At 41.2% G+C, this 14,467-nt stretch overlaps 1 protein-coding gene across 1 annotated transcript in view; it reads left to right on the top strand.

The window, feature by feature from the left end:
* Window positions 1–552: 552 nt before the first annotated feature.
* Window positions 553–14,467, top strand: part of EP300 (E1A binding protein p300) — a 62,545-nt gene continuing 48,630 nt past the window's right edge. Inside the window, exons 1-2 of the mRNA XM_066320087.1 lie at window positions 553–656; window positions 1,443–1,818. Coding sequence (XP_066176184.1) covers window positions 1,725–1,818 — 94 coding nt within the window. The 5' untranslated portion in view covers window positions 553–656; window positions 1,443–1,724. The remainder of the gene's footprint in view (window positions 657–1,442; window positions 1,819–14,467) is intronic.

Raw genomic sequence — 14,467 nt, forward strand, 5'->3', positions numbered from 1 at the left:
CGAGCCGGACGGGGCGAGCCAGGGGGAGGGCAGCGCACAGAGACTCAAGGGCTCGGACAGGGGACGGGGAGAGAAGCGAGGAGCCCAGACGTCCGTCCCCCTCCCCCCCCCAACCCCAGCCCGCCCGTCCCTTCGCTATTCCCTTTCTCTCTGTTTCCTTTTCTCTCTTCTCCTTTTCCCGGAATTCTCTCTCTCTCCGCAGTGCCCTCCGCCCCCGCTTTGCCCGCTCCGCACACACGCCCCCAGAGGGCCAGGCAGGGGCAGTAGGGAGCCTGCGCTCGGCCCCCGCGCTGCCGCCGTCCCGCCCCGGCCCCCCCGCCGGCCAGCGCCGGGGACCCCTCCCCCGCCCGGCCGTTCCGGGGCAAGTCCCCCGGCCTCTCCCGCCGTGGTTTTTCTCCTGTTTTATTATTTCAATTTTACCTCTCGCTCCTCTTCTCGGAGGGATCGCTGCGCGGCCTCCCCTCCCACCCGGACTATCAACCTCTTGGCTCCCTTTCCCACCCTCGCAGAGGCGAAGGGAGAGTCCCCACCGCGCCCGAACGGCGGCCGAGTCTCCTCCCTCGCTCATCGCGCCCCGCATCGCCCGTGGGTCCGGGGGAGCTGAGACAGGCAGCCCCCTCCCTGCCACCGTCCTCGGCCGTCCGGGAAGGGGGAAGGTAGGCAGGGAGGGCGGGAGGGGCCGGCTTCTTCCTCCTCCTCCTCCTCCTCCTCCTCCTCCTGCCGCTGCTGTGGGATCGGCCCCTCTGCCTGCGCCGGAGCGGGGGGGGCAGCCTGCTACTGCGAGGGAGAGAAAGAGGAAGGGGAAAGAGAGAAAAAGGAGGGGGGGGGCCAGAAAGGGTGTTGAAACTCGCCCCCCACCTTCCCATCCCGCCATCGGTGCTGCCTCCATCAGGACAACAACCCCTCCTCCTTCCCTGCACAACAAGATGTGAAGCGGAGACTCCTGGGACTTATCCTCACCTTCCTCATCCTTACAGCTCCCCTTTCTGCAGCCATTAGCGACGGGCGAAGAAGAAGCGAGTGGAGCTGGGGACCCCTCGCACGCTGTGCCGCTCCCCCCGCCGCCTCTCCCCCAGCCCTGTCGCTGGCGGTGGGTATTTTTTCGCAGGGTGGTGTTGGAGGAGAAGGAGCCGCTGCTAGAGGACGGTGATCTTTTTTCTTTTTTCCTCCTCCTCTCCCCTCCTTCGCCCGCCTCCTTGTGGCGATGAGGAGGAGGAGGACGGCGACGGGGAGGAAGAAGCTGATGGCGGCGGTGAGGAGACAGCAGGAGGAGGAGACCCCTCGAAGGATGAAGATGATGATGGTGGCGGCGGCGACGAGGAAGCACCAGCACAACAGCCGGGATTAATTTTACTGAAAAAAATAAACAAAAAAATATTCACCAGCTTTTTTTTTTTTTTTTTTTTTTTTTTTTTTTTTTTTTTTTTTTTTTTTTGGCGGAGGGCTTTACCTGCTTTTCCCATTCAGCCCTTTCGCCCGGGGGGAAGAGGCCTCACCCCCGGCCGCCTCAGCTCCCACCTCTCCCGGCTTTTCCGCTGCCGCCCTCCCTGAGCCCGAGGAGCAGAAAAAGGGGAACTTGGCCCCCCGTCTCCGCCAGATCCTCCTCGCTTGCTCGCGGCGTTATTGTTGTTCTTCAGCTGACTTGGGGCCCCAGAAGAACGTCAAGGTTTTGGGGTTCGCCGCCGCCACCTCTCTGCTCTGAGTGATTGTCTAAAAAATTAAAAATGGCCGAGAATGTGGTGGAGCCGGGCCCGCCTTCAGCCAAGCGGCCTAAACTCTCTTCACCGGCGCTCTCCGTGTCCGCCAGCGACGGCACAGGTCAGTCTTGGGGCTCCAGAGCCTCTTCACTTCTCGGTGCCGCAATTACTGCTCTTTTCTCCCCTCTTTTTTCCCAAGTCTCCCCCTCCCTTTTGCTGCTGTTAGCTCGAGCCTGCCTTTCTCCTTCCCGTCTCTTTCGAGTGTTCTCGCTCCCCTCGAAGCTGTTTGCGTTAATGGCATAGGGAGGGTGTTCGGATGTTTTTGCCCTTCTCTTTTTTTGGAAGTGATTGAAAGCAAAGCTGTTCGGTTTATTGTGCTTTTGATCAGCTGCAGATAGGACTTAAGAGATCGTCATTTTCGTGTCTTTCACAATAGTAGCGATTACCGAGTTCCTTGCTAAGCATAATGCCAGTTGCAGAAATACGAAATTGTGCTAAAGACGATGCTTTTGTACACTTTATTGTTGAATTACGTGTGTACACACAAATGTCTCGGTTTTGTGTTCTATTTTGCGTATACGGGTTCTTTTCCGGCTTGTTTAGAAACGAGTTTTATTTCTCTGCTGTTTTTCCCTTCTTACGTGCGGTCTGCTTGTATGATTTACTTTTTACAGTCTTTCATTCTTCTTCCTTGCGGAAGTGTATCAAAATACTGCTTTTCTGGTTCAGATAGACCATGGGCTTTAGGCAGAGCAGCTAAAAGCAAATTCCAGATGCCATGCTTGTGGCATAAGGTTTATTGAGACTCTTATCTTCTCAGAGATGAAATTTTATTTCGCCTTATTTGCATTAAGGATCAATATGGAGTGTAGTTCATCTTGCACCTTTCTTTGCTGCACGACCAAAATGTCTGAAATTCCCCTGTAGAGGGGAAGAGCTGTGGAGAGAAAAGGGACATCTCTGCAGTCCTGCAAAGGTCTTTGGTGATGCTGCAAAGGCAAGCTAGAGCATGGAAATTTTAGGTGTCCCAATCCCTAGCAAATATGAACTGGTTGTACTGGTAAGGGGGGTTGTATGTACAGGAAGGGCTGTTCAGCTTTTTAAGGTTTCTTGTGAAGCAGGTGAATATTTGGTGTCATTTTGCTGTGAGAATACTCTGTTACCTGTCCCACAGGAGTTTCTTTGAACTCCCATTAGATCCTATGTGGGATGTGGAGGAGGCCTCCTCCTGCCAGTCTGGTGAGTGGTGGCATTTCTGAAGGCACCAGTGTTCTTGTTTAATGCAGTTAACAACTGGCAAGAAAAGAGGTGTGGGGTTTCTTTTGTCGGGTTGGTTTTTTGTTTGTTTTTTTTGAGGGGAATTCATTTTTTTTTTCTGAAAAGGTCTGTGACAATTAATACCATTTTATGTAGCAGGTCTTAGAGCAGTGGATGTGATTATGCTTGGGATCATCTGTAAAATTTTGATTTTTCCTTTTCTATTCTCAGTAAATTGTGTGTTAGTTTTGAAAAGTTTGTGTGTGAGTTTTAGTGCATATTAAATACAGCCAATATTATGTTGTAATTGGAGGACAGGACTATTCCTAATATCAACAGGTCTCTAATAAGACAGTAGAAGAGGGTTGGAGAAGCTACTCTAGCTAGGACCAGTTGTTGGCTGTTTTTGTGCTAGATTTGGAAAACAGCGGTTAATTCCATAGTAACCATTTTTAGTTTGTCTTGATAGTGGTTATTTTGCTCTGTTTAGAGAGGTAAGATAAAAATACTTCGTGAGAAAAGTTCTGATACTTTAAAAATATGAAAGTTAAAGGCACATTTTGATTCAGATGAACATGTCTAAGTTCAGACACTTGTGATCAAGTAAGGGTTGGATAATATGTGCATGTATTTCGGTTTAACAGGTGCAGACTTTCACAGAATACTTAGTCTTTAGTTGTTGACTACCTGGGCAGCTTTTTATAGTTAATAAATGAGCTTTTTTCAGTTCTGGTGGAACACTAGGGACTGGACAATTTCTGTAAGTTTCAGACAGTTTCAGTTTTTCCCAAATTGATTGGGACTGTCAGCATCTGATAGCTATGCAGAGGTTTACAGTGGTTCAAACACTTCATGTGCTGCATAAGGCCTATTAAAGAGTTCTTAATTGTCTGGCTTTTTTTTTTTTTTTTCCCAACTAATTATATGAATACAGGATAGTTTTAGATTCTGTGTTTTTTTAACATGACATATAATATCTAGTTCTGTAAATAAAATCCAACCTATGAACCGATGAATGTATTTTTAGGGTTAGATTTTTTTCATTTGCTGCTTCAGACTGCCGTTTGTTTTGTCATACTTCTGTTGTGGGAAACCGCTTTGAAGTTTGCAGTTTTTTAACCTATCTCCTGGTTAAATTTGCTTTGCAATAGTGCAAGCAACTGTCATCAAGTAAATTCCACTCTTAAAATCTTGTATTGTCCCCACTCCTCGGTTAATTATAGGAAATAAGTAACATGGTGCTTATGTACTTACTCAAGCACTCTTTTTAAAACTGTTAGATTCTCAGCACCATCAGAGGGAAGGAGGAAGGCTTGCCCTGTTGATGAAGCTTTTTGCAGCACTTGTGCACAGTGCTGGTTTTGCTGTTAACTTTCTCATTAGTTTCGTAAACAGAAACATTTTAGCTTGTTAGATATGTAAAAATGGTGACTGACTCCTGTTAAATTATTCCCAAACTTGCAGATGTTAAGTGTGTTTATATTGAAGGCTAAGAGGAGTCTCTGACTCATGTTTTCACTGTAGACCTGGACGTTACTCATATTCTGGGCCTGGAATGTACTGAACTATAATGTTGGTGGCTGTCTTCTAAAAAGAAGCAAGCAGAGATTGTCCTAATATGCTTGATTTATTGGCAGCAGCCAAATATAGCTGCATTTCCCACTTTTGTTGCAGCGCTGCCTCTTCTTCTGTCTTAAAAGTTATAGATGGTTCATGTGTTCCCTGCTCAGAATTTGCTTTGCCATGGAACATACTGTGTTAGTGTGTTTTTAAATTGCTTTTTTAATGCCAGTCCATCTTTTAGGAAGCAAACTAAAAACTTCGTAGCACATTTCGTAATAAATATTTTGAAGCAGTTTAGAAAGCCTTGGTACTTTCAATGTAGTATATCAGAATTTTTGAATAGTCTCATTTTTTTTCTTTAAATGTTTTGTAGCTTTAAATGTTTTAAACATTTCTTTAAATGTTTTTATTTTGTAGAATAATTTCAGAGACAGGACTGTGTGCGATTGCCTTGAGCTACGCAGGCTTTTCTACAATTTTTTTTTTCCCCTATTTAAGTCTTATATTTGTTGCAAAGAAGAATGATAATGATCTATGTATCTTGTCCGGGCTTAAAGTTTTCTGAGGGCCATTACAAATCTACAGAGGGGTCATCTTCTGGTGACAACAGTGGCTTTGTGGCACTTCTGTATCAGCACGGTTACATTGACAGATGAGCACACTGGCTACATTGCCAATGTAGCTCCTTTGCTCACCTTTCCTGACTGGTAGCAACATTTTTGATCTGTTGCACCCACGCTAACAAGACTTTCTTAAACATTGTTAGCCAGCTGAGGTGTGTAACAGAATAACGTGAATGCTTCCTGAGGAATTACCTCGTGGAGTAAAGTGACTGGAAGTTGTTCGTAAAGATAGATTTTTAGTTGTATGCTTTAAACCACTTATTTTGGTATTTTGGGGGGAATGGGGTGGGGAGGAGTCTTTTTAATTTGTGGATCCCTCAACTTTTCCTGCAGTAATGCAGATGTGCTGAAATTGCTATGTGCAGATTTCTTTGTGGTATATTCAGGGCAGGAGAGTTTAATAGTATTTTACAAACCCCCCTCTACCACATGCGGTCCTCCTCCCCCACTTAGAAATAACCTGTGAACTGGGAAAGTGTTTTGGGCCTTGGATTCAGTACTGTGATAAAAAAACCTCCAGGATAAAAATGGAGTACACCCCCTGCTGCAGTGTGTTTGTATAGTATCGTGTCTTTAGGCTGTTAAATCTGAAAATAAGATTTTAAATGCTTAGTGTTTCAGGCTTGCTGGGGCCCTGGAAGTCAGTTTTCTACAGTTAATTGGCATGTGTGTTCTATCAAAGATCAGAAAATGTATTTGTGGTATGTGCCTTAACATCCTTCAGTTTACTATATCCAGAAGTAAAATGTTTTTCTGTGCAATAGCACATCTTCTATCTCCCTTAAGTATCCATCTTTTGTAAAGTCTGGGTGTTCTTTCTGGTCAGGAACTGTTTCTGACCTTTAAAGTTTTACTCTCCCTCCCATCAGAGGTCTAGGACCCTTAACAAAACTTCTCTCCTGGACTACTGCAGTTTTGAGTGATACTCATCTTTCATTTGTTCCAAATGGATCAGGATGGGTTTTTCCCTCAAAATGAGTTGTATTAATCTTGCCTCACAGCCCTTTTCAATTCTGTTTTCTGAGAGCTGCGTGGTTTTTGCTAGTGTTTGTATATGCCCCATTTAAAATTAACAACTTCTCATCAATCTGTTTTCTAGCTTATGCTAAAGATTAAATGATTAGCTACATTTAACTTACAGCCATCAGTTAAATGTTTTCATCCTTTCTTGTTAAAAGCCCTATTTCTTGCTGGTGTTGCCTTAAAATGTCATTTGATGACTAGCATATACTGTAAGTCAAGTATTGCAACGGCGGATGCTTGTGTGGCAAAAATGAGTGTCTTTGCTGTGTAGCCAAATAGTTTTTCAAAGTAACTGTATTTGGAATAAATATAAATCAAGAAAATTTAAGTCTGGGAGACTTTATTTAAAAAGTAAACCAGTCATTCATATAGTGCTTAATGATTTTTTTAAAAGAAAATCACACAGACCTTTGAACCTCGTAGGTTTCCAAACTGCTGTGTCTGTTCTTTTGTGTCTTTCACCATGGAGACTCTAGCATAGGCAGGTACTTTTTCTGAGCAGTGTTAGAAGAGTACCTAATTTTTTAAAAGAGGAAATACTCACTCCAACACAAGTACCAAACATACCACAGTGTAAAACTGAGTGTTGAGTACTTACAGATAAAAAACCTTTGAGACTGGAAAACCAGTTTACAATTGCAATTTAAAACTAGATTCACAACTTTAATATTGCAGAGAAAAAAAAAAACTTTGTTTGGGAGAACACTTGGAAATTTAAATCCTAGATTAAAAACAATCTACTAATTTTTCCATCTTGTTCCTCTCAGTCCTAGAGCAGGGCTTGCCTTGAGTTCAGGTTATTGGTCACTTGTGCATTTGCAGAAAACGAAATTTCATCTAGGAAGGGTCTATCAGACTCTAGGTTTTAGTATATTTTTTGGGGGGATGTGGGTCTAATAAGATACTGGGGCTAAATGCTGAACGTCTGCTGTAGGAATTCTGTTTTTTATAACTTTATATCTTTGTAACTTGTAGAAAACCCCTTTATTACTAAATTTCAATTTTGTATGATTTAGTGTGTGTTTCCTGCATCTTCTCTGTAGGCCACTTGATGATCTCCAGTGTGTCACCTCAGTGTCTTGCTTAGCAGAAGCAGCCTTTCAGTGCTTGTTCCAGCTGTGTAATGATACTACTTCAGCCTTTCTCATCACTTGAATTTGTGCTCCTTCTGAGAGGGTTTGCCCAAAAATCACCTAGATTCATTATTTGACAAATGGAGTCGTTTTGCTGTGTAGATTTCACTGACAACTAAACAATGCACACCTGTCTCCAAGGATTTTGTTTTTCTGTCTTTACTTAAATGGTAGCAGCAGGCTGAGGTAAAATACATCTGTCTCTGCATATGGTGGTGTGCCTGATTAAAAACTTCAATGGCTGCCTTGAATTTGTAGAACTTTAAGTAAAATTTAAGCTAAGGCAGAGATCCTCCCCTGAACACTATGTGAAAACCTGTTGTTCTCTTCCTAAATAGCAAAAAGTTTTCTTTAAATGGACTGGCATATGAATGTATTTAAAGTTCTCTTAAAAACTCCATGTGCAATATTCTCCTTCAAGCACCTATTTCTTCCAAATCTTTTTGAAGAAAAATAGGAGGAGTGTTGTATTCTGGTGGACTCAAACCACAGTAACTTGTTGCTCAGTTGATGCTCTTCCTGTAAACACCTGACATCAAGCACATGAAATTTGAGACCAGTCAAAGATTTTAATTACAAAGTGCAAGTTAGGTACAGAACATTAAAAAACAGGTTACTTTTTTGTAAGTGGTCATTGTGAGGTGGGACAGATAAAAATTTAGCTCTTTCCCATTTGCTGGTGTGAAACATCTCTGTGCTGCATCTTTCATTGCATTCCCGTAAGAGATCTAAGGATAGGTTTGGAATCCTAATAAAAAGTAAAATTCCAGCAAAATGATGACATATGGCTTGCTCAGTACAAATTTTGCTGAAGCTAAACTGCCTTTCACATGTTGCTGAATGTAAGTTCAGGCAATCTGGGGTATTACTGCTTTAAGATAATGAAGACTTATCTGCTAACTTATTTTTTTACTTGTGTATTTTTTGTACAAAAATTCAGCTTTGCTTTTTGCTTTTACTCTGGAGTAATGTTAAATGAACTCAGAAAAGTGGCTTGACTTTTTGGTAATTTTATATGCAGATTGCATAATTTCAAAGCCTTTGTTAACTTGACAATTAAATGAACTTTACTCTTTTCTTGAAACTGATTTGCAATTGCTTCTAAAATGAATTCTGTGTGTTCTGTGCACATAAGGGTGTTCTCATCTTATCTGCATGCACTCACTTTTTGTCCACCAGCTTCTCTAACTTTCTAGGGCTGTGCATACACAAATCCCACTGGGAATAAGAATACTAATTTAGAGACTTTTGACTAAAGTTAAAAGTAGCCCAGTGAAATCTATGCAAATAGGAACATGTTTACAAGGAAATTATTAATGATGTGACTTCAGCATTTTGGAATTAAAATGTCAAAACTTCATCTTATGTGAGTTATCAGTGATGGCAAGACTAGTACCTTTGTTTAACAGCATGAATAAACAGGTACATAAATAAAAATGTCTCTGAAATTCCTCCTTAAGTAAGAGTAAGTCTTTAAACATACTCTATTCCTGAATTTTGGCCCCAGACTCTTCCATGTGATTATACTACCTCTGTTTCCCTAGAACAGTTAAAATTCTGTATTCCAGATTCATAACCATTGCGTTTTCACTATGGTTTTCTGTGGTTACCTCCTGCTATCATTTGTCTCTAAATACTTGGTGGTTTTTTTTAAGAACTTTGGATATGAAACTGAGAAGTTTGTTATAAATACAAAATTCTTCTGAAGCTGCAAAAAACTTGCATCAATCAGAGTCTACTAAAATAGGCATTTTGGTTGATGTGAGTTTGGGAAAAAGTATGACTTAAACTTGCAGGTTATTGAGACACCACAAAATTGAGACAATTTTCCTTAAGCAAAAGTTGATGTATTTGACATCAGTGTTTGAATAGGGATTAGAATAGCTTATAAAATGGAGAGAGTTAGGTCCTAATTTTAGGACTTCAGTAGATGTTGAATGATACGCTGTTGGTGCTTTAGAACGATTTTGTTGTTGTTGTTCACACTTGCAAAATACTTACATTTATGCCTGGTTGTTACAACTAATATTGGAATCATGTGCATTCTAGATGGTAAATTGGGCTTTGATCAACAAATGTTTGATTGTTTTTAAAAATATTGTGCCAGAAATTGTGTGCTACCATAATGTGCTAACATGTTTTGAGCCTTCGTGTTTGTTGTCTTCCAGGTGTTTGAAATAAGACTTTTTAAATATGTTTTGTGTTTGTATGATTTTCATTCTTGCCTCAAATTACAGTGTTTCTTGATGTAGTGAGGAAATTCAGGTCTTTTCTGGATTGGCAGGGAAGGAAGTTGTCAGTGCTTTCCCAGTTTCTTACAGGGAACAGAAGTAATATTGAGAAGTGTAACACTGAAGGCTGTTACTCAAATAGCCTAATACAGAACATGAATTCTCAGTTGATTTTGAGCAAGGGATCACCCCCCATTAGGGTTATACAGGGAGTGCTGTCTGAGGATTTTGGAAGCAGTAGCTGCAATGATCACTCTAGACCTTAATGTCTCAGGCTGATGTGGGTGTTTTGCCCCTTCATTTTGAATCGGTTTAGTAGATGATTTTAAATTAATTTTACATCTCAAGTTAGAACATTTTTGGCAGAGCTTATGTTATCATTAGCTAATTGTGGGTTCATAGAGGATCTGCATGAAAAGCCCCTTCTTTTGATGGATTTGATGGTCTGATCTCCAAAGTGTGGTACAGCAAAGTTCTTACTAGGCTGGTGTGTGCCTCTTTCTTAGGCATGAGGGTTTTTCTCTGTGTTTTTTTCTTCTTCCCTGATTAAACTGCCTAGAGTTGTCTAGCTTAATTTTCTGTCATTGTAGAGGCCTTGGGAACTGATGACTTTATCAGCACTTTATTTCAAGCCTGTGCTTCACCTTTGCCTCTGCATTTTCATGGGTACTTGAGGATTCTCCTGTGAGATTTTGTCTCCTTATCTTCTCTTCTCTTGCCTCTTTTTTGGTTTTATGGGAGTTTGGGTTTTTTGGCAGTTCTGGGCTTTTTTTTTTTTTTTTTTTTTTTTTTGAGAACATTTCAGACAGTGCATTTTAGGTCCTGTAATGCTGGTGCTTGACTGCAAGCCTGAATGGCTGATTTCTCTGGAATACTGATGGGATCTTCTGGGCACTTCCTCTATTACATGTAGGCCCTGTTTTATGGGTAGCTTTTGTATCCCCGTGCAGGGAAGATACTGACCGCAGCACCTTATTGTCGTTCTTTGTCTGAAAGCACAGCAAAGGTGGTGTGTTTTCCAACATCATCTGTGGTTCCTGTCACCCCTGTCACATGCAGGCTTTGTATGCAGTGTCCTGTATTGAGCCTCGTCTTCTTGTTTCGTTGTGAACCCAGTGTCTGTGATATAAGTCGATCCACTGAGAGGTTGCTGGGCTTCAGAAACATTTGTGTAAAAAGGTGTCTGTTCAGCAGCTTTCTAAGTTGGTGTGTCTCTATTTGGAATATAATACATGGGAAACGGATAGAAACTGTTGAGTTTCTCACCTCTTTGCTGGTTTGACAGAGGTAGGCTCGGGACTCAGCAGCTGGCTGACCTATCTGCCATGCAGGGTTCTTGATCATCTGATCACACATAGTGCTTTTCTTTCAGCTTGTACCAGCTCTTCTCACTGAGTGCTCAGATGTCTTGAGTCCTTGGGTTCATACCTGTGAGAATAAAGCGTTGCTGTTTTGTAGCATGTGGGGAAGAAAACCAGTGCTAGAAAACCAGTATTATTCCAGTCCTAGAAAACCAGCATTATTCCCTGTAGCCTGTTTTTTAGGACCACATCATTTGCATATAGACATGAATTTCTGTTTTATTCAGAAAAGTCAGTAAAGGTCTGTTCTCTTAATCCAGAAATAAGAAAACGATGGAATCCTGACTGTAGGCTAGAAAGCTGTAAAAGACACTCATGTGTGCCGCCTGAACACGTGTTGATTTCTGTAGGAGCAAGCATCCATGGGTCTCATCTTTCCCAACAGATTTCCTTGCTGAGTAGTTAGTATTGATATATTTTCCCTGCTTTATAAGCACTGTCATAAATTGCTGCCTTGCCTGCTTTGGGAGCTCTTGCATCACTGGTGCTACCAGGTGCTCTTGCAGTAAAACTAACTTGAAATAAATACTTTGTAGCTAATTTGAAAATTGATCACTTGATAAGACACTGAAGTCTTATTGACTTAAGGGTTTTGATTGCGCAGTCTGGATGTGTATTAGTTGAAAGTCCATTTTGGTGCCAGGTGGCTTTTCAACCCCGGCTGGCAGTTTCCTTGCGTCTTGCAGATTGGACATTGTCAAAGGCAGTACTTTTAGAAGTAGAATGCAAAATCAAGAAGACAGTCCACAGTATGCAATGCAGCTTAGTACACTGATTTTTGAAGTTGCCTTCTCACAGTTTAGGGCACAGCTCATACTACTTAATCCAGTCTAACTGAACTGCGTGTGATAGAGATGGACCTGCTTCTGCTGTCTATTCTGATTTCCCCATTACAGATCTAATGTAGCCAGGGCAAGTTAGGTCGATTTCTTGACCCTTTTTTTTTTTTTTTCCTAAAGACTTGCTAAGTGTTCAGTAGTGGTACAGTTCCTAAAAGGAATTATAATATGCTTTTCCTTGCTGAGATGATCACAGACTTTTGGATCTACTACTTAGATGTTGTTTTGTGAGGTTTTCTTTTCTTTGCCTCTTTGGGTGGCAGAAGCGATCTATTCTATATGTTCTTGTTACCTGTAGAAAGAAATACACTAATTCCAGCATAATGGGGAATCACTCTGTGCTACTCTGCTGAGGTCAGGATTGAGATGAGGATTTAGCTCTACCACTGCCACTTCCTTCTAGTATATTACTGGATGTTTTTGGGCTTTAGGCCAGATACTCTCTGTTCTGTTACATCCCAGTTTTTCTGTCAGGATCTCTGGAGATGATGAATAAGGTGGACAAACCTTTGCAGGACTAATCTTCCTCCTCTGCCTTCTCATAAGCTTTTGTTAGTGAGAAATCTTTGTACACATCCTTAATGCAACAGATTGCAAGAGTAGCAGTGGGCTCAGTGTACTGGAAAGTCAATTGGTTCCCTGGGTGCTTCTCATCATTGTCTTAAGCTATGCCTTTGGCTCTTCTGTGAGTATATATGATCCTGTTTTCATGTGATTTGTGAGCTGCCTATCCCAGCCTTGACAGTTTTTGGCTTGCTCATAGGTAGGACTGTCTACAGTGGCCTTTAGGGCGCCAGTTCTCTGTAGAAGACTGAAATGGATTGCAACTGTTCAATATACACAAGGTCCTATACATCTTTATGGTCGTCTGAGATTTTGTTTCAGTCCTGTATCAGATAATTTCTGCCTCCCAGCGGTTGACTAAAAATGTAATTTTTGTAGCTGACCAGACAATTGAAAGTTTTTTTTCTATATCTACTAGCTAAAGATGACTTTGAAAGTTTATTTTTGGAAAAGACTGCTAAAAAGAGCAAACTCACACCAGAATATTGCATTTTTGGTAGTTACTACTTACAATTCTGGCTAATAGTTGACAGTATTCTTTTACAATGAATCATCTGTAGCATATTCTAGGATTTAAAATCCTAGCAGGTTAGTTTTATGTAGAAGGTTTTATATGAAACATCTTAGATGTTTTGATATAAAGAACTAATCCAGTTAGGATTATTTCACAACATTACTCGGGTTGGGGGGTGAATTTAGTTAATGTCGCTGGTGGTGTGTTATGGTTTAAGGCATTAATAAAAAGGATTAACGCCACTTACAGTTTTTATGACATTTTTCTTCCTGTTCACTGATGTCACAGAATGACCAGGCCAAGGAGCTCAGGTAGCTTGTACCTGGATGCTCTGGTTAGTAATGGGCTAGTAAGCCTTAAAGCTGGAAGATCTCATTCATGAGGAGGGAAAATTTCAAGAAGAGCGAGGTCTTCAGAGAAGCAGATTAGTATTTTCTTGTGAGTCGAGATTGCCAAATCTTTGTCTCTCAAAACAAGAATTACCCTGCTTCTTTGTGGTGCTACATCTGAAATAATCTGTATGAGTCTTCCTAAGAAAATACTACATGGTAGTTTGAAAAAAAAATTAGTTTTCCATATTTAAACATTTACTGGTCACTTTTGAGTTGGTTTTGTGAAGGGGTTTATATGCAAAGGTCTGAACTCAGGAAAGATGAAGTGAGGATTTTTGGTTTGGGACTTGCCCTGTACTGGAAGTTGTGTTTGTTCAAGCACAGAAATTCTTTGCCCAACTACAGAGAGTCAAAAATGTGGCCTTTGGACTGTGTGGGGGCTGATGGGAGGTGTCTGGGTTGCCGTGATGGTTATGTTATAGGTACAGGCTTTATGCTGGGTCATGTTTTTTCCAGTCACTTAACTTTAGTTTTCAGTTTTGTTTGCTCACCATTGAGGACAACAGACTTAACTTTTGAGTTCCTGATTGTATCTTTTACTCCTTCCTCACACTGGCTCTTTGTCAGGTTATTAGCAGAGTGTTTTCAGGATTGCCTGTTAAATGTGTCCTATCAGGCTGCTTAAGGTGCCAATGGAAGCTGATTTTAGCTGTCAGCAATTTTTTTGATTGCGTTTTCCACTTCCTTGATCTCTAATTTTAGGATCTCTTCCATTAACTCTTCCCATGTTCATCAAAATGTAATTCTTAAGCTAAACACTGAGCATTTTAAGTTGGTTTTGGTTTTAGTTGTATTGTTTTGGTTTTTTTTTTGTGGGGATGGGGGTGTGTATGCTGTGTTTTTAGATGAATTTACTGACACTCAACATTAAGTGCATCATTTTAGATGAAAGAAAACTTGGACAAAGATTTATTCTTCTAATTGTTACTTTGCTTTTGAATCTTCAAAAATACCAGCCATGCAAATGAACGATCAGTTCTTAGTGTGTCTTGCAAAGCATAACTTCTAGCACAGGATACGTGGTAATGAAGAGTGGGCTACCTAATTTTAGTAGTTTAAAAGTTCTTTAATGGAAATTGTCAGTCTGTCTGAGGTGGTTGTAGTAATGTAGAGTGTATAAAAGGAGTGTTAAAACCCCTGTTGTGGCATACCTTCATTCTTGCCAATCTCATACCATAGTTTCAGAATTCTCAAGTTATAATCTTATCTGTGATAACAGTTGTGAAGTTGTAGAAACTGGTAGTCCAGAGTTTGGTAATTTGGGTATAGT

The sequence above is a fragment of the Sylvia atricapilla genome, chromosome 5, assembly GCF_009819655.1.
Source record: "Sylvia atricapilla isolate bSylAtr1 chromosome 5, bSylAtr1.pri, whole genome shotgun sequence".
Classification (NCBI taxonomy): Eukaryota; Metazoa; Chordata; class Aves; order Passeriformes; family Sylviidae; genus Sylvia; species Sylvia atricapilla.